General features: G+C 37.2%; 1 protein-coding gene across 1 annotated transcript in view; it reads right to left on the reverse strand.

The window, feature by feature from the left end:
• HOMER1 (homer scaffold protein 1) overlaps window positions 1–19,796 on the reverse strand; it is an 86,451-nt gene that overhangs the window by 31,521 nt on the left and 35,134 nt on the right. The window contains exons 3-5 of the mRNA XM_063295563.1: window positions 19,595–19,726; window positions 10,851–10,943; window positions 6,228–6,367 (exon numbers count right to left, since the gene is read on the reverse strand). Coding sequence (XP_063151633.1) covers window positions 6,228–6,367; window positions 10,851–10,943; window positions 19,595–19,726 — 365 coding nt within the window. The remainder of the gene's footprint in view (window positions 1–6,227; window positions 6,368–10,850; window positions 10,944–19,594; window positions 19,727–19,796) is intronic.

The following is a 19,796-nucleotide window of genomic DNA, read 5'->3' on the forward strand; positions in this document are numbered from 1 at the left end:
GAAGTAGGCATAGATATCAGTTCTGTGCTCTCTCTCCTTCAAACTGTCAAAGCCTATTTACAACTATATTATGGTTTTCTAGAAAGCTAATCAACACATTTTTTTCCAGATGTCACCTCAATTTATGAATTAAGCAGGCCACAAAGTAATTGTTGAATTATGCTACTCCTATTTTACTATTACCTCATTTACATTTAATCCTTATTTACCTGGCTACAAGAAATGAATGCACTAAAAATACTTTGATCCCAGTAACGATAATGAAACTACAAGTTATTGCCTAAGGGGGGTGAGAAATCTTTTGACCAGTAAGGGTAACACATAACATTGGAGAGCAGGAAGCTGAGGGCCACAAAGTGGTAGCTGCCTCATCACACATGTGGTCAGATGGGGCTTTGGAGAGAATTTGGGGGATTCTTTGAGTTTATTTTAGGACTTATGCCAGTTTTTATGCATTTCCCACTTCTAAGTGAGAGAAACTGTGCTGTTAATTTTCAACAGTGATGGCCACAGATACTTCCAAGGACTGCCCAAAGGGCCTTGGGGGTTCTGGGTGGCCCTAGGGCTGCAGGTTGCCCACTCTTGCCTTAGAAAAGCTACATTCAAAAAACTAAGAACAGGAACAGAAAATATGGAATATCCGGGTATCTGCAGGGGGAAGATTTTTATATGTTTTGCAATTTGTGAGATATGTATAAAGTGGCAGGGATTTGATCACAGAATCACAGCTGCCATCTTAACTTTTTGGACCTCCTCTGAAAGAAGGTAGTTTGAAGGACAGTATTTAAAAAATAGAGAATTTGAACGAAAAGTGCTTGAGAGAACATGTGTGCCTCTGTTTGCAGAAAAATACATTGCCTGAATTGCATAGTGCTATGCAAAAGAAACAACGGAGGTCAGGCAAAAAATAAATGTTGTCTGGAAGCCCACATGGCTGATAGAGCAGTAGTGAAATGAGAGCTGGGAGTTTGAAGTAACAATAAAAAGAAGAGGAATATAGTTGAAGGAGGGAGAAATGAGATAAAGTGGAGCTACCAAAAAGATAGTTTGAGAGATTTTATAACAGTACTCTTGCTTTTAAGCATTTCTGTCAGTCAGTCAGATTAAACTACACCAGACTCTCCAAAATACTGCTTTTTGGATATATTGGACTAAAATTCCCTGAACTCCCAGGTAGGAGGTTTTTAGCCTTTGCTATGATCTCTAGGAATTAGGAGAATTTCAGTCCCCAAAAGATTGGGAAGGATAAACTATACAGTACACACAAAAATCTAAACAAAATATATTTGTATATGAATTCAATCAATTTTCCGATATCCCAATTTAATAACACAAATGTTAAATCTTTCATTAAAAGGAGTCTTGTTCCACTGTAGGGATTACAACTGTAATACATTGTAATAAAATGCAAGCCAGTCTACAAAAGGTCGATTCTACATAAACCTTTAATGAGAGCAGCAAATTTGTTCTTACAGTAACAGACACATATGCAGCATTATCAAAAGGTTACTATACAGAGAAGAAAACTGAAAATAGAACCATTGTTTGAAATGCCTTGCTTTCTAGGGTATTATATCAAAACTGAATACAGAAAAGAACAATCACTTCAAGAAGCAAATAATTCCATCACTGTATTTAGTCATATTTCATGTATTTTCTAAATACACAAAATTGTATCCAAATATTTATTTTGTTGACAGCAGTATCCTGAAACAAGTTTCTACTCATGAACTCCCCCAGCAACACTACTGTTCAAAAGGACCCCATTCCTTGGCAGTAAAATATGCAAAAACACAATGCAAGGGGAATTAGCAAAGATGGTCTTTTCCCTGCTCAGCCAAGAGAAAAGTTATAGATCAAAAGCCCCCTAGTGATAGAAGGAATCTTTCTTCCTGTAGAAGTTTTCTCCTAGATCCAACCCAGAGTACACTGTCATGATTTTACAATCTTAAGATATACAGATGCACTTATCTTCAAGTCACTGACAACTTCAGAAGAACTTCCCAAAGCTCCAAGAAGCTACTTTTCATGTACTTATTAATTCCCAGTATAGGGTAGAAATTACTCCACTTGTTTTCAGTCAGAAAGCTAGTTTTCTTGCAGTAAGAATAATACATTTAAAAGATTTTAAACAAGTAGATCCTTGGTTGGCATTCGAACAAAATCTCAAGATCTTTACAAGAAGGAATGCTAAATTCACAAGCAAAAGCAAACAGTAAGTGCGTCTGGGTAGGGTGTTTTTCAAAATCTTGACTCTGTATTGAAACTTTTGCCAGAGTATCAAAATCAAGAACATTGCATTACTGGAAATTCACTTGTTAAATATATACTGGACCAGAGATGAGTCAATATATACACTCACGCAATGTTTATTGTATCCCACAAAAATATTCTGATTGTCACCCACCTTTTATCAGTAATAACCAAGATATTTGAATTTTGCATTGTCAGATGGTTTAAACAGAAGCATTTAAACAAACCGTACCGCATAGAAAAGTTGTGCCACAATAAACTGGCTAAGTCTTTAAAGGTTTTAAGCCTTTATTTTTAGGGAATTATTTCACATGGCTTCCTCTCTAATTCACATAAAGTATCGGTATAGTAATAAGCTAATCATCTCCTCAGAATAAAAAGCCACTCTTAGATGTTAAACTAAATATATTGTTTGGTATTATATGATTTTTAAAAAAGAAGAAATAAAAGCTATTCACAGGATAGGGAACAAAGCCTGGGAGGCATTTCTTGTAAATCATGGCTTTGTAATCAAACCTGATCCATCAAAAAGTGCTGTTAACTTTTGGAAGCAAAGAACAACTTCAGGAAGATATCCATTAGGACTGTAGGCTAGAGATAAATGGTTATAAAAATACCTCTAACTCACTGTGTTCCTGATCACCCCTCACCCCCATGTCCATTTAAAATTTAAAAAGTAACATGTAGTTTGAGCCCAAGATAATTGCTTTCAGAAGCGGTAGGAAGCTGGCATAACCAGGTTGCTACACTCTTTAAAAGAATATCCCCATTGTCTCTATCAGCTTCAAAAAGCCACAACAGATAGCTTAGGATGCTTTGCACAGAAACAAGATGAAAGGCATCAGTGAACTAAGGGACATGTGCAATTTGCCACGTGTCTGTTGCGATCACAGCTGGTCTTCAATAGTTTTCTTGCTCCAGCTCAGTTCTTACACCTAATCAGGGCCACAACTAGAGGGGGGGCAAGCGGGGCATGTGCCCCGGGAGCCCCACTTGGGGGGGGGGGCAAAATGGGTGCGGAATCCCTGTTTGCCCTGGGTGACACAGACCCTAGTTGCGGCCCTGCACCTAATGCTGTACTTTTGGACAGGGATGGAGACTCTGGTGCTCTCCAGATGTTGCTGAATTAAAGCTAGTGGTGTGCAAAATGTTTGAATTTTGTAACAGTTATGACCATATCAGACATGATCCAAGCAGTAGTGCCAGTTCTAGTAACACTGCAAGAATTATTTTGAACTCAAAAATAACTTTTAATTCAAGACATTTTGCAGACAACTAATTAATACCCTCCCAGGAGCTCAGCCAGCATGGTCGGGTAGAGAGATTTTGAGGGTTATAATGAAGCAGGAGTTTAACTACAGGTTCTCCAGTCTGGCATTGTCAAATTAGAAATAGATAGCAATATGACAGATGTCTCTTTTTCATTGTTTTTTCCAAATGGAGCTCAAATTCCTAGTTAGAGCAGAGTTAGAGCATGCTTGTTCATAAATTTATCAATTTGGTCATCATTCTTTATAATGCTGAAACAGAGTCAAGAAATCAAGACGTTTTTAGACAGGAGGGGTGGCTTGGGAGATGCATACATGTGGTCTCTCACCCCACTCCAAACTGTTAAGCTCTGATTTCATTTGCAAGTCTAAAACACACATATATCACCAAATACTTTTTATTTTTATATGTAAAAATGTATAACCTGCCTTTCTAGTGCATATGCCTTTAATAGACTAAAGAAAGCAGAAAGGAATGGAATGAGACGCATAGTTCCTACATATATGTTTCTATTTGATAAAAATACGAAGACAACCTTTTTCAGACTTCAATTTCAAATTAGAGTGCAATGCTCTTAGAAAAAAAACGTTTTGTACATAGTAGTGAAAAAAACTTTTGACCTTAACTGAAAATGAGACCTTTCATATAAAAACCCAGCCTCAGAACTTTAAAATATGTCTTAATTTTCTGCCATGAAAAATTGATTCAGGTGACATTCAGGAAGACGTAAATGACTGTTTCTGCAGGGGACATGCAGTAACTACAAAAGCAGGTGTTCAGGCATGGACACATCTTTGAAGGTAGTAAAATTCATGGAATCTTAATATTTCTTTCCATTTAGAATAGATTTTGGAACTACAGCAGCACATAGTAATTTAACCAAGTAGTTTCATTTAAAATACTGTATGCTTTAGCGCTGTGTTATTTATTTTATTTATTTTCTATCCCGCCTTTATTATTTTTATAAATAACTCAAACATAACTAATACTCCTTCCTCCTCCTATTTTCCCCACAACAACAACCCTGTGAGGTGAGTTGGGCTGAGAGAGAGTGACTGGCCCAAGGTCACCCAGCCGGCTTTCATGTCTCAGGCGGGACTAGAACTCACAGACTCTTGGTTTCTAGCCCGGAGCCTTAACCACTAGACCAAACTGGCTCTCATATAATATATAATATAAAAATATTTTCAAAGTTTAAGCTCAACCCCTTTATGAAAAGTATTAAATATTTTAAGACAATGTCTCATAATGTCCAAGTTTTCTATAAAAATACATTAGTTTGCTCCAAAATTATTATCTGATATTCAAGATAAACTCTTTGTAATTATAACATTATAACAGGATACAATATCATAGTAAAAATTGTCTGCATTTCTCATTGTTGAAAAACAATGGCTCAAATATCTGATCATTTGTTAAAGTTTTTTTTTAATGGGAAAGAAAACCAAAATAGCCAGAAACATCCCACTAATGAATGCTTTTACCTGCTTCCAGTATTCCATGCATTAAAAAGCTACACCTAACACATTTATCCTGTACACTAACTGGAAACTCTCTTCTCATCCCATTCACTCTTCCTTCATATATTTGGTTTGCAATTCGGTTGCTGGTCATTCTGTTGTCACCAATGGATGTTCCTACAGATAGTGATTTCAGCCACCCACCATGACTTTGGCCAATCAAGGTTTCATATAGTGCTCTTTAATGTGATAGAAAAGGTGCAGACCAGGTTACCAGCCTTAATCATACCTTTGCCATATGCAGCATTCTCTGATAATAAGGACAGCATCTGTCAGTTCTGGCATATTTTGGCCAGTCTGCCACAAGCACAACTAAAACCCAATAGGCATGCTCAGACTATTCTATGCAAACCAGGATCTCTAAAAACAACCTTGCAAACCAATGTACTGCTGCCCACATCCCACCAAACAGGAGATACATGCAGAGTATTGATATACTCAGTGTGTGGATACACAGAGTGTACAGAGTGTGGATGGTACTGATACCATCTATATGTGAGGGATGTATAGCTGTTTGGAGGAATCTTAAGATTTGAAGAAATATACATTTTAAAAAAGAGTTTAGGAATGTTCTTGAAGCACCTGAAAGGACAGTACATGTTCATGGAACACCAGAATTGGAGGGAGAGAAAGAAGAGGAATGGATCAGACTTGAAAAGAGCATGGTTAACTGGCACTCAGAATAAGAACACTGCATGCTGCAGTGTTTTGTTTCAAGTGTTATTTGCTTTTTAAAAACCTGAAATTGAATAAAATACTGAAGGAAGCCCTTTTAAAGCTCTGGCACCAAAATTCCAGGCATTCAAGTATTGCTTCCCATATAAAGAACAGAAATAAAGTGATTTTATTTATTTATTCCCCCAAGAAAATCTTTTGAACCTTAGTTTAAATAAAGTCCATGGCCAAGATGCACAGAGGATAGGAAATGCAAACAGATGAGAAAAATACCTACACTGGCAGAGCTATGATTCTTGTTTCTGTTGTACTTCTCATCACTGAAGAGGCCAACTTTTTTCCTATATCAAACCATGTCAACTTAGTAGAGAAACAGCAAATAAGTTGTAAGCCCACCAGTCATGCAAGACATCTTTGTACCTTTAAATTCACCAAATCAAAAAGAGGCCACTTTAACAAAAAAGCACATGTACATATTACTTAATAAGGATGTGTGAATGGAATCTGTACCTATGCGCAAATGGCAATGCATTCTGGGTTGGTTCAGCCCTTGGTTCTGAATTTTGTGTCACTTCTGGCATTGTTCTTTCATCATCTGTCCCATTAATGCTCTCAGGTGTAAGAGGAGACTGAATATCACCTGCAGATTCCTTAAAAAAAAATTATGGTTACATGTTGCATGTTCTATACAATATAACCCCAACATATAAAATAAAATGCTACAGCTATCATATTTTATTTATTTATTTATTATTCAAATTTAATTACCACCCATCTCCCCCAAAATAGGGACTCTGGGCAGTTTACAATAAAATCAAACTACAATCATAAACGTTAAAATCTCATAAAAATCAAATACATTACAATTATTATAAAATGCAATAAATAAATATTATGTATAAATCATATACATTGTAGACCTTAGAAAATATCAGTATTCTGTATCCTACTGAACATTTAAAGCAGAAAAGGAAAGGATAGCTAGAGTCCTGCAGCCAGTGCGCACATTAAACCATCTCCCATCTATTATTTCAATCAATCAATAATGCAATAATATTTTCTCCTCCATGCAGCAGCATCTGAGGGTCAAAGTGACGTATGGAGTGTTGTAGTGTTGCGATGTAAGGCTGACCCCTTTTCTAGGTGTGTTGGGATGTTGTACATACTGTATGCCCAAAAGGGCAGAGTTTGTGGCATGACACTGTGATTCTCCTTTCCTCATTCTGAGGGCTGGAGAGCTTGAAGATGTCACTGATTTCTAGGTATCACTTTCTGTCCTAATTTGTGACAACAGTAGTAAAATCTCACAATGTAAAAAAAAAAAGACAAAAAAAGACATATTCTGCCAACATTCTACCTGTATGCACGCTCTAACTAATTATTGTATGTGAAATTAGCTAAAAAAATAATCCCAACTGAAACTCAGAGAAAAGTGAATGTATATCCATTCACCTTCACTTTCAGTTAGCTTAGTGTAGAAGCCCTCTCAGGCTTTTCATTCTCTAGAATTTTTCATCTGCTCTTTCCATGTGGCACTTTCAAAACAGTCCTAGATGGACAGATGGATTTTTACATCCTCAGAAATTGAGCTAGAGGACATATTGGCTTTTCTAGTTTGTTCCTACAGAGCAGGGTTTCTCAACCAGAGTTCCATGGAACCCTGGGGTTCCATGAGAGGTCACTAGGGGTTCCCTGGGAGATCACAATTTATTTTAAAAAATATTTCAAATTTGGGCAACTTCACATTAAAGACATAAGTTTCATTCTTTATTTTCAGTTTAATCACACTGTTAATGCATTTACAGTGTATATATAGGCCTACACATGAAACAAATATAATAATTTTGTAACTTCTGGCCTATATATGAGCTTGAATGTGCAGGGGTTCCCCAGGACCTGAAAAATATTTCAAGTGTTCCTCCAGGGTCAAAAAGTTGGAAAAGGCACTATAGAGTTTAGAGCTTTGCAGCGCTTTGTATCTGAATCCAAAATGGTTCTCTGGAGAGTACGGGTACAGCATAATCCTTTTTTAAAGCCGCTGAACTGACGCTTGTGATCACATGGCAGATGCAGGGGGCAGCTGTGCAATCCTGGGGGAAGACAGCTGTTTTAAAGAGCTGCAGATGGGGTTTACATTTGCACCCTCCACTATTTGGAAGCATCTTTCTGAATCAGATCTAAAGAAGTGGATTTTTAGTGCACAGCCCTAAAAGAGCCCATAAATTTAATTTAAATTTAAAATTAAAATTAATTAATTTAAATGTAAATAAAGTTAAATTTCAATTTCAATTTAATGGAACTCTCGTCTACCTTTGTGTTGGAGTGGTAACTTCCATGATCAGTAAATGTCACATTTTATCTCATGAGTTCCAGTGTAAATATGTTTCAGACTTTGTTAATTATCAGTTGAGCTTACAGTACATCTTCACTGAATTTCAACCTTGAAGTAATGTGGGAAAAATCTTCATATCCTTCTTTTTGAAGAAAACACAAATACCCAGCATTCAGATTTCTCTAGTTATCAAGGTACTTGGGACCAAATTTATATATTTATATACCAAATTTATATACCAATTTCAACTTTTGGGGTAGCATGAACATACCTCAAATATCTAATTAACACTTTCTCTTATAAAGAAAAACCTACAAATATCCAATTTTTCATGCTTTTCAAACAAAAGTTCTTATTTGTTCTTCGGAACAGCCACAGTTTGACACGTTTGCACAACTTATGCAGTATGCTTAACTAACAAACTCTAAGTCTACTCTTGTTTTAACCAAGAGTAACAAAAATATCTATCTTGTATAAATAAATATCAGATAGCTAAAAAATGTCTAATTACAGCACATTTAACATACTATATGGCTTGATCAGACAAATGATTTAATTGTCTGATCAAGACAATTAAATCATTGTCTTGATTTAAAGACAATGTTTAAATCAAGCAGTGCCTGCACTTTTGGGGGAAAAAGCCCATCAGCCTCAAAATCCATATGATATTCAACAAAGGCAAACATTTAGAGCACCCACATACTCAGGCAACAGTTACCTATAAATATATCCCTGTTGCTATCTGCAAGGTATTTAGGGATTAGGTTACAAGTATAGACAAAAACAGAGGGAGTATAATGAAATTAAAAAAACTATGCTTGATCTCACCTTTTACAGTAAACAGTTCAGGATTGTTTTAGATAAATAAATAAAAAGGAACCTTACAATCAATTGGCATACTGTGATCTCTCTTAAGTTCTCAATGAAATAGCCAGTCGGGGTCATTTTTAGATCTTTAACAAGAGAAATAGCCTGAGGCATTTGCTACCCTTTAAAGTGATGACCGGGGAAGGCAATGGCAAACCATCCCGCTATAGTCTGCCAAGCAAATGTCGCGAAAGCGGCGTCCCTCCAAAGGGTCAGACATGACTTGGTGCTTGCACAGGGGACCTTTCACACAAAGCTCAAGGCACTTACAGTTTACATATTACCTAGACTACTGCATTAATTTACCCACTCTTGGGGTTATAGTACTTAGTAAGAAAATGATGACTTGGGCAAATGTATCAATAAAGTGATTAGTGTGGCTATACAAAGCCCCTCTTCCACAAAGCATTAAAGCAGCCACAGCTTTCTTCCAGGCTGAGCCTGCTCAGCCACTTTGCAGGAAATCCCAAGAGAAAGGTTGTCTCAGCATGCAGATATATGCACAGAGAACTAGGAACAGCATTCAAAGCAGCTGTGTGAGGTGTGCAAACAATATAGCTGCTTCATTCCTTCAAAGACAGGTGCTTTATTTCCACTAACATGCTTTGCAAAGCACTCTCTTTAAATGCTTTGCATGGCCTCAGTGATTAGTTCTCATATTCTAATGAACAGAAGGAACCAAATTTCCTCCCACAATCAACTCCAATTGAGAATATATGCAAGTGGTTGCCTTCTTCCATGATATTTTTTTCAAATTCCCAATCTAGCCTACAGCCATAGGATTGGTCCATCTTGGCTTTTCAAGATCAGCAAAGGATGTTCAGATGTGCATGTCAATTTGTATGTGGTCAAAACACGATCCCACCCTGCCACATACGTATGGATGGTAGTATCTGAAGCACAAAAATCCGAATGAGTTTAAAAACACAAAATGAAGAAATGGGAAACAGGAAAATTGTGCATGTACCTGCACACGAGAAAAGAGGAAGAAACAGCAAAGTTGCAGATAAGTAACTTGGTCTACAAATGTCCCCACTTACAACTTGAATTGCATTATGATGATCAAGGTCAAACACTTGTGCTGCCTCATGGCTGTGTGCACAGGAAGGATGGGACAGGTATCAGAGGTAAGAGGAAGTAAGGACACTGAAGAAGGAAGAATTACAAGAAAAGGAAGAAGAGGCTGCTAAGTTTACAAGGGCATAAAGGAGGCAAAAACAGATGAAGAAAGCAAGCCAGTTGTAACTTGAGCATCAGAGCAGGCGTGTAAAGTAAACAGCGGTATCCACAGGGGGATGTCAAAATCAGCAGGATGGCAGGTGCAGAATCACAATACAATCCCCACCCCTTTTGTAATATTATTATTATTATTACTGATTTATTTAAATTTATTGGCTACCCAACTCCATTGGACTCTGGGCGGCATACAAAACTAGAAAAAAAAAAATAAAACGGCTAAAAGCATTAAATCAATATGTTGTAAATATGTTGACATAGCATGAACATACAAATGGGATAATGGTGTGCCTGTCATCTTGCAAATTTTGACCACCCTCCCCCAACACCATGGATGCCATGGAAGCAAACTAGGAAAATAGGACCCTTAGTTTCTTCTTGTGTTCCTTAATGGCTATATCCAGGCTGAAGCAGACTATTTTTCTTCCTGTACCCCACATCCACTTGAGGATCCTTCTAATCTCCATAAGGTTTAGAAGGAATGGCTTACTCTGGTGTATGAATTGTTACTACTTTTGCAGAGTGAAAAGCTATCATCCCCTAATTTATAATGGACATACAGTACCAGGCATAGAACTGGAGCAGCCTGCATAAAACTATGCAAATGAACATTCCAGTACTGATATTTAATGAGTAAATCAAGCCTATGTTCAAAGTAAATTATACCCATTTTTAAACAGAAACTAGGACAAACATACCTGTGATGGTGTACTTGTTAATTCCATCTTTTCTTGGGATTTTTCTTTAGCTAGTCGTGCAGCTTCTTTAAATTCCTGAAACTTTTCTGCAAACTGAAAGCAAAGGTTGTATAATTACGTTATTTATTTATCAAATTTATACAGCACATGCTCTCAACAAAACCAGCCCCAGAAATTAGCTAAATATGAAAAACGTAAGTCAGCAAGGATAGCCAATATAATAAAACCATTGACTGGTGGTACATCAGGACATATTTGCCATGACTTAGGGGCCTTACAAGGATTTCATAATTGGCTGAATAAATGGGACATCAAAATATAACATTTGTGGTCTATTATGACAATAACCAGATCAGCCATTTGGATATAAGACTCTTTAATGATAACAATTGTTTAAAGGACACTTTATCCCCCCCCAAAAAAACCCCACCCTCCACAAACCACAGATAGAAACTCATCACTTAAGAATAACAGCTCTCATCCATGAACAATTCAGAAATAATTTACTAGGTCACTTTTCAAGAGCTAAATGCAACTGCCTGTTGGAATCAGTTTTCTTACTGAACTCCAAATTTTTAAAACAACTACTTCTTATAAAAAAGTACCTAAGCTCAGTGATAGTTGCTGAATTTTGAAAAAGGAAAGAGAAAATTACAGGAACAACTTCTTGCTATTCAGAAATAAGATCATAATGAATGGAAGACATGTGTTGATTTTTGATCTGTTGGAATATTTTCTTGATTTGTTTACAATAATATCTAAAGTACAATTTGTTTACAATAATATCTAAAGAATTGGTAAGAGGCTAAAAGGTTGTAATGAGTAGCAGTGAGGCAATTTTGCAGGGGAGGGCCAGCTCTGTCATGGGTAAATGAGCATGTTGCAAAGGCTATGTGAAAGGAAGACGTAGGTGTTGTTGTTTGCTTCAGGCACTGCCTCTGTAGCCATTGTAGCTAGACATATATAAGAGGGGAGGGGAACTGAACATGAGGGTACATGCTTAGAAAGCATAAATAAGTGGTAGGAGCATACAATTAGTCAATGCCTTACACTCTCATTGTTAGATTGGCCTAAACTTTTCAATCAGAAATCCATAAGAGAGGTGGCAAGAAATGGCCTAGTGTAGCCATCGCTCATCTCTGCCTGCTGGCTGATTTGGGCTGTACTGCAATAAAACCATTTACTGATCACTCCACAAGTGTTACCTGCTGTCTATCATAGCCCGGCTTGGGAACAAACTTCTTAACTTCTAACAGATCCTATGACCAAAATCTTACAATCAAGTGTCAAAAGATATTGGGAGTTACTCAAGAATATTCCAAGTTATCAGATAATCTCTTGCTTCACAGACAGTATAGGAGGGCTAGAAATCTGAAGGACATGCTGGCTCATAGTAATTTAAGTATTAGGAGTAGCCACCTACAAAACACAGTCGTTGCAAAATCATCTCCTCAGGGCCATCTCCCTTATGACCGTTGCACTGATTGTAAATATACACACAAAACCTTTCTTTTCACCAAACCTGTAAACAAACAAGAGATATTCCCTGAAAGGGTGTACCACATTTACCAGCACTTATGCTTTGTATGCCATACAGTACCCTGTCCTAAAATTTATTTGGACTCTTAAGAACAGAATTGGAGAACATTTAGGCAATGTAAGCAAACACAGAACAGGAATATCCTATAGTGAAACACTTGCCAGATTAAGAAACATTCCATCTCAGATTTATGGGCCATAGAATACTATGGGACAAAAATGAGACGGTTTTATTAAAGGAAGAAGTCAAGTGGATTTTACTACTGAATAGTCTCACTCTTATGGACTAAAAATGGAGACATTCAGTAACTACAGTACCTTTGATCTGGAACATGTCTTTCCCTTTCAGAGTTTTGCCCTAGTAATCCCCAATACTTTTTGGCAGTATAAATCATAACAGCTCCTCTTAGCCACTATGCCAGCTGATTAGTTTACCAACATTTTAGGTAATACAATTTCTGTGTCTCATTTGTCTTTGTCAGAGTCTTTTTGCTTCTACTTTTTATCTACATCAGAAGCAAACACATGCAATACTTAACATTTAAGAATGTTTATGTCCTTGAGGTTATGCAATTTGGTGCTTATTACAGCAACATTGTTGTTTGTGGTAATTAAGCTAAACAGACCTATGGGGACAAACAAATATACAAACATGGCTTTTAATACACACACACACACACACCGTTTTAACAAGTTGAGGCTATCATATTTCAGATCCTTGCTGAATCAGTTAGGGTAGACATAAGGAAAATATTCCATTGTAGTAATATTTGTATTTATTTATTTAATTCAGTTTGATGCTGCCCGACTCCAAACAACTCTGGGCAGTTCACAATAACCTTATTGCGTTATATGTATGTTGTGAGCCATTTTATATATTAGTGCTTTCTTCTCCATTGTTTTTGTTTTAGAGAGCCCTTGAGAAAGAAATTCATTTTTGAAACACTTTTCGATCCAACAAGATCATATTTATTGACACTTGGAACTTCTCCCTCCTCTTATTGTTCTTTTTTAAAACTAGCCAGAGAAGAGGCAGGTCAAGCCATTTGAGTAGATACGGTTGTGGCCAAAACCTGGCTCACCTAAAGCAACCAAATCACTCTGAAGATACAACATAATTTTATGAGGCATGCAAACCACAAAAGAGTATACACCAGACTTCCAGCAAAACATTAGCAGCTTACTGAGTAGCCCTGAGCAAAAGCAGAGTCATGGCTTATATACTTTGTGCCCACTATATTTCAAAGACAAGACAAAGAAAAAGGCAGACATAGCATAAATTTCAGCATGATGTTGGAGTATTTTTGATAAAGCCACTGGGTGACCTTATTATTTATCCCTTCCTCCTAGGTCAATATCGCAGCTATACTATCTTTGAGAGAGAAACATTTTGCTTTATTGGGCCACAGGTTCCTGACTGATTCTTCCCCCTGTCCCCATTCAGGGTCAATTCAGCTGGCTGTGAATGTTTTCTTACAAGGGCACTTTAAGCAGCTCACATGTATAGGGGTGCATCTCATAGGCTTGGTAGTGAATACAGCTCACATGTGTATGGGAGGCTACCTTTTGCCACTACAATATGCATTGTGTAGTACTTTTTCTGAGTAAAACATCCTTATATAATACATTGGCCAGAGAGAATGAAACTAATTCTCCTTTATGTCCAGATTATTTGATGCAAATGCAGAGACCATTTCAGGAGACAAAGATGTGCTGGTAGAAGTTTCAACTTAATGCTGCCATTCTGTCATCAGTACGCAGTGTGCTGGAGCTCTATAGCTATATCTAGATTGATACACCAGGCTATTTCTGCAGAGTGAGCCCAGCCAGACCTATAGTATCTTTTGGAATATGTTTTGTAGCCAAAAATCACTTACTTGGTTCAGTTATTGGTATATTAGGCCACATACCTCACCATTGGCTAAGCTGGCTAGGCCTTAATTCAGCAATTTCTGCAGGATCACAGGTTCTACCCAGCGATTAATAAGAACACTTTCTTGTACTTTGTTGAATGTTCAAGATTTTTTCAGCTTTACAATATTAACCATTCATGTTCAAAATATAGCTTTCTAACCATTTATTTTGAGCACAGCATTCTGAAAGTTATTGCCAGTCCTGTAAACAGTACATTTTAATCAACGTTGACTCAAAGGATATGAATCACAATACTTTGTGTTGAATCCAAAGGTTCCTTTCCTCCCCCAGAGAAAGGCTCCTTAGGAGAAACAGAAACTTTGAATCTAATCATTATGAATAGTGGGAAGATATTATTTCAGCATCCATGGTCTGATATATGCTTATCAGTACACCTATTTATGTGGTCATGCTGTGGCTGTTAACTCTCATATATTATTCACACTTGGAGACGGGAAGCAGAGGAAGGACAGCACAGGACAATGAAGGATATACAATTATTATCATCCTTACATTTTCATTAAACACTCTTTACAGTTTTATGGAACTATTTGTAACTACAGTTAGTCCTCACTTAACAATGGTAACTGGGACCAGCAACTCTGTTGCTAAGTGACATAGTTGTAAAGCAGAAGATCACATGACCATGCCAACATACGACAGCAGTTGCAGCAGTTCCTGGTGCCGTCATTAAGAGAATCCCGCATGGTGTCATGTGATCCCCATTTGTGACTTCCTGCTGGCTTTCCTTTGACTTGGCTTGGCCAGTTGCCAAGCTGCCAAATCATGATCACATGACCACGGGGACAGCCGCAACTACAAGGACTGGTCATCAGTCTCCTTGTTCTGCGCCCACCCTAACTTTTAATGGTCACTGAACAAGTAGTTGTTAAATGAGGATTGCCTCTATGGAACCATGGAACTATTCGTTATGGCAAGTCAGATGGGCATGTAAATAAACGTAATACTTCCTTTGGAATTGAAATCTTAACCCCAAACCACAACTCTGAAACTCATACCTCTCTCTGGAAAGGCTACATGCCGTAACCATTTCAAAACATGTGCAGGAAGTGTAGCAGCATTCAGAAATGTATCCATAAGTAATTTGAGTTTAGTGCAATCTGAATAATTTGTTGTCATGCTCTCAAGGTCGGATTCAGCTGCAACACAGGCTGCTTCAGGCACTCACTTGGACCCTGTGGCAATTCCTCCAGGAATCTCTGCACCCCGTTGAAATGTGAGACTTGCAAGCAGGCAGCAAGATTCTGAACTTGCCAGAAAAACTTAAAGATTGGCAACAGCTGTGCACATGTGGGGGGATTTAAGCATCTCAGAAGCAACTTAGGCATCTGGCTTTGTGTACCTTGACTCTTGTTTGGAATCTAGTTATTTATGACCCCGGCTTGTTAATTGACTAAGACCTCATCTTCCCCTTGGTGTGGCTTCCTAAATCTTTGGCTTGACTTTGGACTGCTTGACCTGGAATTTCATCTTCACCCAGTTTAGTTCTTATCTGTGGTTAATTGCTCCTTTCCTGATTTTTGCTCTGCCACTTTCTGCTGCCTTGCTGCTGGAACTTGCATAAACAAGCCTCCCCCTTAACTCTGCGCGTGCCTATGAACTGTACTTGGCTCTTGAAGGGGTGCTAAGAAAGCCAGGACATGAAATTTGTACATAATATTATAAACATATTTTAGGTATTGAAGGAAATACCTAATCCGTAAATACCAGGGATGTAGTTAGTCTGTAGCATTTTGTGATACCCTAAAAGCACATGTTTAACAAGCATAATAATTTGTGAACCTATGCCTTGATCAATTAATTAATATTTACAGTGCCACAAGATTCTTCTTTGTAACCAGTTTAGTCTTTTAAATTATCCTGTTCCCAAATCTACTTCCAATCATGTTTTAAAGTGTACAAAGAATATTTTATTTCCTTCCAAATAAAATTATATATTGCTAGTCAAGGTCCTCAGGTAGTATAATTCAGGGTTCTCTAACCTGAGTGCCTTCCAAATGTGTCAAGTTCAACACCCAGAATTCTTAACAAGGCTAAGAATTCCTAGCCTTTCCAGGCAGGCTTTGATTTAAAGCCTGAAAAGCACCCTAGTTGGATAACTTATGAGTCCTGTAACTGAAATAGAATTTGAATGTTTATAACTTGTTCCCAATTGCTGAATCAAAAGATCTCTTTAAAAGATATTCTAAACAATTCACAACTAAGATCTATCCTGCTGGTACCAAAGCAAGTTTTAGAATGATACCCAGGAGAGAAGAGCATCTGGTTCAGGAAAAAATACCCCTAGGATGGTGAAAATGTTTCTGATTGTCCTAACAAGAGGCATGATGGAATTAAGCCACAAGCATACACACAGAATGTTATAACCTGTAAATGAGGTCAAAGGGGACAATACACATGCCAAAAAAATTATGGAGGGTCATTGTATATGGTTTCTCTGCTAATGTTACTAGCTACCAAGCCAAAATAGAGGAGATCCGGAGTGCTTGGTTTTAAAAGAGGCATTCCCACATACCGTTACAAATCTTCTCAGTTTTTTTGAGGCATTCAAATTATAATAGAAAGTTCAGTAAGGTTATATACTACAAGTCGAGAAAGGTAAATTTTAATCTAAGACATTATAACAAGGACTGTTAAGAAAGCTGTTAATGGAAAAAAAACTTATTTAAAAAAACAGAGGAGTTCAAATAGAACAGAAACTTCTACAAAATCAAAGCAATCCTATAAGGAATGCCAAAAGAATTGAGGGACATCTTTTTATTCACACTAAAAGCAACAATAAAAACTCTTTAAATGCTTTAAAAGAAGGCAACAATGAAGAGATGCAGTTGGGCCACTGAATAATAAGATAAAGTGGGGAGCACTAAAGATTAATTAGATGATTACAAGAAAAGCTGAATCAATTATTTTTGTCTGTCTTTGCTTAAATTATAGACCAGTTTGTTCAACACAGCTCTTGATAAATCATTGAATAATATTATTAAAAAACAAAGCTGCTGAAGAAGAATCAGCACAGCCTCTTCAAATTTAAATTCTGTTTGCTAATCTTTTAGAGTTCTTTGATAATGTGAACAAGAATATGGGTCAGTCAAAAGCTTTTGACAAAGTTCCTCACCAAATGGTCCTGAGCAAACCTAGCAATCAGGGGATAAAGAGACATTCATTTTTTACAGATTCTATGGGTCAACATTATCTGATTAAAGTTTTTAAAATAAACAGTAAACGTAATTAGTTTTCACAATGGAGGGGTGGAAATAATTGGATCCATTTAGAATCAGTATTGGAGCTAATGCTTTTTAAGATGATGATTAGGATGTGAAACAGCAAAGCACTCTGAAAGGGTCTCTAAAACTCTGAAAATGTGTAATAAAATGGCAAATGCAGTTAAACATAAGCAAGCATAAAATGATAAACAGCAAGGCAACTGCCTCCCCCAGGTTTATATACAGTGCTATAAATGCTGTTAGGATCTGAACCAGCAGTGAATGATCATTATGGAAATACTAACCGAAAGACAGTTGAAACAAAACAAATCCATTAGGAAAAATAACATTGCCAATCTAGTAATTGTTTTACAATGGACAAGAAGTTTGATCTACTCCCTATAAATTGCTCCCTGTATTTCTAGATCTTGGATTATAATTGTATAACATACTATAATGGTAGGGTGAGCTATGGGTTTGAATTCTAACTTGGAAGTGCTTCCTATAAAATCTCCCACAAATACAGCTAAAATCTTCTCTCCACCATGATTTTGCTCTGTACATGGAACCCTGTGAAAGGAAACCAGGCAAATATTCATTTGGATATTTAAGTATATTTTTTCTCAGGGAATAGTCTTATACCTGTGATCCCATATGTGCTTAGAAGGGCCTACAAACTATCTGAACAAGATTACATAGAGAATTAAAGGAGGATCACACTAGTCCCAAGTCAATCTGATTTCTTCACTGAGTTTTGATTTTTACACTCTGCCCAGCTACAACAGACAACTGAATAAAGCAAGTGATTGAAGCAGGCACACAAAACTAAAACAATTAGTTTCAGACCCCATGAATACAGTGATACAAAGAAACAAGGCATTGGTTTACAAAACTTGGTAAAAAACATCAGTTCCACACACACAAGGCCAATATCTCCAAATTTTATTTTACTTTATTTTTTATTTATTTTCTATCCCACCTTTATCATTTTTATAAATAACTCAAGGCGGCGAACATACCTAATACTCTTTCCTCCCCCTATTTTCCCCACAACAGCAACCCTGTGAGGTGAGTTAGGCTGAGAGAGAGCAACTGGCCCAAGGTCACCCAGCTGGCTTTCACTAGAACTCTCAGTCTCCTGGTTTCTAGCCAAGCACCTTAACCACTAGACCAAACGCTAATAAGATGTGACGGTGCTCTCATCTACGCAAACACAGCAAATGGCTATCCAAAACTCTGAAATGTCAAGCATAAAAACATGCACACACAGGAAAACAGCCTAGATCCAAACACGAAGCTCAGAAGCCTTTAAGAACTCTAAATTTAATCTGGGATGTTAATAGTCAAAGATCACTTTATATAAGGTTCTTTGTTTTAGCAATTTTAATAATATTTCAGATCAAGTTCAGCCTTTGGAACACCGTCAGAAAGGAATATTTATCATAGAGTTAAACCACATTTACACACCATTCAAAAGAGACAATTAAAAAGGCTAAGAAGGAAACAAAAAGACCAGAACACCTCCTCTCCAGCATCCAACACCCAGATAAGCAGGGGTTAACATCAGGCAAACAATCAAGCAGAAAACAATGCCCTAATCAAGGAACCACCAAGGAGAAACCCGCCCCCCCAAAAAACTGGCAGGGCAGGTTACTGTATATATGCAGGGAGTAAACCCCACACTCACTCACACTGATGATGTTACCTAGTTGGGTAATGAAATGTCTGCAAGCAAACCATCAAGCTCAGAGAGCACCAAGGACTCCACAGTTCAGCCCTGAGCTACAGTTATTCTCTTCTGTTGGAATATTTTTTTTTAAAGCTGAGAAGGATATATCAGAGAAATGTATGGAATTATTATTCCCAATCCAATAATTCACTGTTGCTTATATGAATTGGAGGAAAAAAACACGGCAAATTCAAGGTTTGCTTAGCAGATAATATATCTTCAAAAATAAACTGCATAACTTTTCGAGAATATTATGAAACTTCATCTTCCTTTTTTTGTAACCCTGTCCTATTCCTTCATAGCTCCAAGCAATCACATAGCTGGGTAGAAATACTTACCTTTGAGAGATGATGCTCGGAGGAAAAGCCCAAGCCATAAACAGTATTTGCTCTGCTATCTGCCCATTGACCAAACTTCTGTGATGTTTTTGTGAATGTCATGTTGGGAGTGATGGTACTATTTATTATTGCCTGTACACAGAAAAAAATGGTATTATAAATAAAATACAGTCAAAAAGCCATTCTGGGAATGTTGATTGGC

Source organism: Candoia aspera, chromosome 2 (genome assembly GCF_035149785.1).
Source record: "Candoia aspera isolate rCanAsp1 chromosome 2, rCanAsp1.hap2, whole genome shotgun sequence".
Lineage (NCBI taxonomy): Eukaryota > Metazoa > Chordata > Lepidosauria > Squamata > Boidae > Candoia > Candoia aspera.